General features: G+C 32.9%; 1 protein-coding gene across 1 annotated transcript in view; it reads left to right on the forward strand.

Annotated features, from left to right (window-relative positions):
• Positions 1-4,727, forward strand: part of LOC106465401 (pentatricopeptide repeat-containing protein 2, mitochondrial-like) — a 29,714-nt gene extending 24,987 nt beyond the window's left edge. The window contains exons 8-10 of the mRNA XM_013925625.2: positions 3,303-3,419; positions 3,892-4,069; positions 4,489-4,727. Of these exons, the coding sequence (XP_013781079.1) occupies positions 3,303-3,419; positions 3,892-4,069; positions 4,489-4,595 (402 nt within the window). The 3' untranslated portion in view covers positions 4,596-4,727. The remainder of the gene's footprint in view (positions 1-3,302; positions 3,420-3,891; positions 4,070-4,488) is intronic.
• The last annotated feature ends 930 nt before the right edge of the window (positions 4,728-5,657 follow it).

Consider the following 5,657-nt stretch of genomic DNA (forward strand, 5'->3'; position numbering starts at 1 on the left):
TGAAATACGGGGTTATAAGTTATTTAATAGGGATAGAGTATTAAAGATGGGGGAGGAGGAGTGGCTTTATATGTAAAATGTGAGTTACATCCTGTTGAGGTTGAGATTTCTATTAGCAGATATAAAGGGAAAAGGCATTTAATGGGAATTTGTTACAGACCACCAGATGATACTGATGAAATTAGTGAGAAAATTTACAATGAGACTAAGATTTCAACCTTTAATGACGTCATAATTATGGGTGATTTTTAGTTCAGTCATATGGATTTGGAAATGCTAGAGTCAAACTGTGAGGAAGAAACGTTTTTGGAAACTGTTCAAGATGGCTTTCTTCACCAATTAGTCAAAGAACCTACTAGAAACAATGCTATTTTAGATTTATTGTTAACTTCAAACATGGGAATGCTAGAGGTGGAAAATGGGGAACACCTGGGTGCAAGTGATTATTCCTCTATTAGGTTCAATGTTTTGTTGCATATGGAGATAAGGAATAATGTTATTTTGGTTACAAATTTCAAAAAAGCAAATTTTGAAGGGATGAGACAAGAATTATGTGTTGTGAATTGGTCAACTGATTTATTGGAGACACTGACCATATGTGGAAAATTGTTAATTATTCAAGGTAAACATATTCCTTATAGAAAGAAAAGGGTAGCTGCAAGTAAAAACCAGGTTGGCTCACAAAGAGTGTGAGAGATAAAATCAAAGAAAAGCATTTTAATTGACTGGTATGATTTCAAAGATTATAGAAGATCAAGAAAGTTGGTGAAATAGGAAATTAGGACATCAAAAAAGGATGTATGAGAAAAGATTGGCTGAAAATGTAAAAATTAACAGTAAGGATTTCTTTAAATACATTAAGGGTAAACAAAATGTTAGGATGAGGGTAGGACCCTTGAGGGATGATAAAGGAAGGCTTGTATCTGATGGTTATGAGATGGCTGGGTTATTAAATTTTGCTTTTCTTTTGTTTTTACTAACAAAGATTTAAGCAGTATTCCCAGTCTTGAACAGTTGATAGATGGAAACAAGATGACTGCATTAATTCTGAGCTTGTTAAGGAAAATTCGAGAAGTTTAAAGAATGATAAGTTGCCTGGGCCAGATAATATTTCCCCAAGAGGTTTGAAGGATGTTAAAGATTGGATATGGGAGCCACTTGCTACTATTTTTTGTTAGTCCTTGAATAGTGGGCAGGTACCAGAGGATTGGAAGTTAGCTAATGTTACTCCTCTTTTCAGGGGAGGTGATAAAACTGTTCCAGTAATTATAGGCCCATTAGTTATGGAAAAGGTTTTGGAAAGTCTGATAAAAGATGCTTTACAAAGCCATTTAACAAAGATTAGAATTTTATTGGATAGTCAACGTGGTTTTACTAAAGGAAATTCTTGCCTTAAAAGTCTTTTAACATTCTTTGAAAAGGTTACTGCTTATGTAGATGAAGATAAGAGTAAATTTGGTGTATCTAGATTTTCAGAAAGCATTTGACAAGGTTTCACATAAAAGGCTTTTAAAGAAAATTATCTCTATAAGAGTGAGGGATAAGTTAGCTAATTGGATAGAAGAATGGCTGGATAGAAGAAAGCAGATGGTTGTTACAAATGGATTTCAGTCAAACTGGATTAATGTCTCAAGTGGGGTACTTCAATGCTCAGTCTTAGGACCTTTGCTCTTTTTGCTTTACATCAGTGACATATATGAAGGAATGGTCAATAAATTACTTAAATTTGCAGATGATATTAAGGTCTTGGGTGTTGCTAGCTGTAAAGAGAATGCTGCTGATTTACAAAAGGATTTAGATCATTTAGTGAGTTGGGCAAATAATTGGCAGATGGGTTTTAATTATAATAAATGCAAGACATTGCATGTGGGTTATTATAATTTGAATTATAAGTATAATTTGGATGGGAATAACCTTAACAATGTCATGAAAGAAAGGGATCTTGGTGTAATAGTTGATCAGTCTCTGAAGCCATTCAATCATTGTGCTGTTGCTACTAGTAGGGCAAATAGGATTTTAGGTTGTATCTATAGAAATATTGAATACAAGCCTAAAGAGATTATAATTTCATTATATAGGTCACTGGTTAGGCCACATTTGGAATATTGTGTTCAGTCTTTGGCTCCTTACCTTAGAAATGACATTGAATTGTTGGAAAGGGTTCAGAGGAGGGTTACTAGAATGTTGCCTGGTATGGAGGGGTTGTCATTCAAGGAGAGGTCGAAATCTCTGACATTGTTTCTCTTGAATAAAGAAGAGTTAGCAGCATTCTGATTAAGGAATTTAAGATTTTAAAGGGAAATTGATAGTGTTAATGCATCATTTTTCTTCATACTTAACATTAGAAAAGTAGGACTAGTGGACACAAATATAAATTTTGGCAGGGTAGGAGTCATCTTCAAGCTAAGACAGTTTTTTTTTCTGACAGGGTAGTTGGCCTTTGGAATGAGTTGCCTTTGGATGTTGTAGAGGCAGTGAATTTAAGTGAGTTTAAGAGAAAGCTTGATAAGTATATGAATGATAAAGGCTGGTTTTAAGATTTTTTAAAAATTTATTTATTAATAGTTTTAATTTAGTTTAGAGGATGGGACAGCTGAGATGGTCCAATAGGTCCCAGAACATTATGTTATGTAATTGTTCTAATATTATTCTTTCATTGGCAGGTTTTTTAAATTCATCGTCCAGTCTATGTAAGGATATCAGATTAGTTTATTTCCTCCTCAACATTTCTAGAAGTTTAAACCAATGTTTTTGGTCTTTACAAATGATGTTCCAATGTAAATAATATGCTAACTGTACAACACTAACATAAGAATAAACTTACTCATATAACTTCACAGTTGATTCACTCTACTGACTAGAAACAATTCTATTTTTCTTTGATGCTTCACTGGAATATATATACTCCTCAAATTTACTTGAAAATCTGATGTAAAACTTTCAGAATTTTGTAGGCATACATTATTAAAATTTTCACTCTTAACGTCTGTGCCTTCTAGCTAACATTTAAGTTACAAGAAAAAGTAAAGCTTATAACAGTATATTTAATAGTATATTTAACAGTTTACATAGAGAATATCAGTAGTCTTTATGAGTAAGATGGTTTGGCAGCATGTTGATTATCATTTAGGTATAACATTATCAGTCAGCATGTTGATTATCATTTCTAAACAATAATCTAGAGGTATAACATTATCAGTGTTTAGAAATGATAATCAACATGCTGACTGATAATGTTATACCTCTAGATTATTGTTTAGAAATGATAATCAACATGTTGACTGTTAATGTTATACCTCTAGATTATTACGCTTGCAGAATTAGATCGACTAGATGATGTGTTTCCAATTTTACGTAGTATAGTGGACCAAGATGTTCCTAAGATGATCAAAACTACAAATGAGATTTCCCAAACTACAGTAAGTAAAATTTATTATTCTATTTTGCTGCAAGATGTTAGTCCATCTCAGAGGATTTTTGTTTTCACACTCTTATGTTGTTGTTTTTGTGATTTTCTATTGGCTGAAAGAAAGAATCAAACTTTGTTCTTCATTGTAAGTTAAGTTATTTAAATTATGTATGTAAGTTATTTTTTCATATAATTGACAAAAGACAGCTTATAACTTACCTGAAAAGTTAGTCAGTTGAGGTAAGAAGATTTAGAGATAACTTTTGGTTTAGTCTTATTTTACATTCTAGAAAGCTTGTAACCTAATGAAAATAAGTAAGTTTTTGATTTTAAGATCTTACAATGTAATACTTTAATCCCCTTTTAATTTCTCATAAAACAAAAATTCCATTCTGCAGTTTATTGAATAATTTATTTGTACAGAAAACTGCACTGTTATTGGGTTAAACGAAAAACATTTTGTTTGTGGCTTCTTTGATTAGATGGAGAAGATTCAGGTTGCTGTGGAACGTTTAGGTGACAAAGAGATGACCCATATTTTTGAACAAATATGCCGTGCTCTAAAAGATGGCGACCATATCAATCCTTCTTCTTTAGATGACTTACTTTGTACAGCAGTAAAGTCCAAACCTCCTCCACGAGACAAACCGTGGATAGAAGGTAAAGTAACACGAATACGGAACTCCAATTTTATGTAGTTGTACTGAACTATTGCTTAAAACTGTTGTAGCCAGCTCAGACGTGATGAAATTCTTTTCATGTAAATTAAAAACATTACATTAGCATATCAAGATATAAATAAGGCATTTTGTTTTTCCCTATTACTTTCCTATACAGGTTAAATAGAGTTGTATTAAACATGTAAACGATCTGTCAGGTTTAGATTGCATACTGAAATGTAAATAAAGGATTAACAAGATGATTATTTTGTACTAAACGTTTTCATAACCAACAGTTAACTTGAGATTAGATGTGCATCTTTTTCTTTAAAAAAAGGAGCTGGAGAGGTTTGGAATTTTATAAATTTAACATGTGGCATATTAACAGTGTGTAACTGAATGTTGTTCATGTCCTATTAGGAAGCGGGCTTCATTCATCGCACCGACCACCTCAAAGTTCTTTCCCTGGTAGTTATTCACGAAATACAATGCACCAAAGACAAGGTCTCAGGGATATGGATGAGTAAAATTATTAAATCAATGTCCCTGTTGGAATTGATATATTAGATATATTTCTTGCTTTTGTCATTGTAGATACATCATACATGTATACTGAGATGTATGTTATAGATCCATTGAAATAAAAAAAAAAACTGCAACATGTATGTGTTATATTAAATAGCATAGTTTTATTTATCCGGGTATGTGTTATGTGTAACTTTACTGACACCATACGTTTTAGTTTTTGTTTGTTAACTTAGTACCAAACTTGTTTTATAATTATTAGTTATATAAATCAACTTGAAGAACATCAAAAAGAAACAAGTTCTGAAACTCAAGAAGCTAACTACGCCCAATGTACCTAAGACCACCACTCTAGTAGTAGTAAACTTCAGTTTTAGTCTTTCCTTACCAATACTGAAACAAAAATATTTAACTTGGGTCTTAACTTCACCATTCCACCCACCAAACTACCAAGACTCTATATAGCAACCCACCTAGAATCTGCGTCTCAAAATCTCTCCCAAACCCGTGACAGAATAATCTAGACCCCAAACTTATACTACCCTCAGAAACGTCAAGAAACCAAAATCCAACATTGCGAAACAAGAATTTAGTGCCTTGGATCGTCTAACACAGGAAAACACTATTAAATTTCTACCTATAGATAAAGGAAACAGCACAACAATCTAATAAGCATATGACTATGACACCAAAACCACAGTTACTAAATGGTCACCAGTACAGAAAGCTCAACAAAGATCCTACCCAACATACCTCTTAGATCCATCATCAGTGCCCTAAACTCACCTTGCAATCACTTAGCTACATTTTTGGTTCCTACCCTATTACCACTGTGGGAAAATACTCAGTAATGTGCAGAAAACACTATAAAAAGATAGGAACTCACTTACAAAAAGGGGCACTTTTTAAGCATCATAAAGCAAGCCTTCTTTTGGAAGGGGGATAAAAGTGGTTGTGGGGACGGTGGGTCACCTCTCGTACACATGGGTAAAAAGCCATAAGAAGCAACTAGATACTCTTCTATTCTTATTCAATTTGTGTTATAAACTTTTAAAATCTAAAAC

This window comes from Limulus polyphemus, unplaced genomic scaffold, assembly GCF_000517525.1.
Source record: "Limulus polyphemus unplaced genomic scaffold, Limulus_polyphemus-2.1.2 Scaffold1931, whole genome shotgun sequence".
NCBI lineage: Eukaryota > Metazoa > Arthropoda > Merostomata > Xiphosura > Limulidae > Limulus > Limulus polyphemus.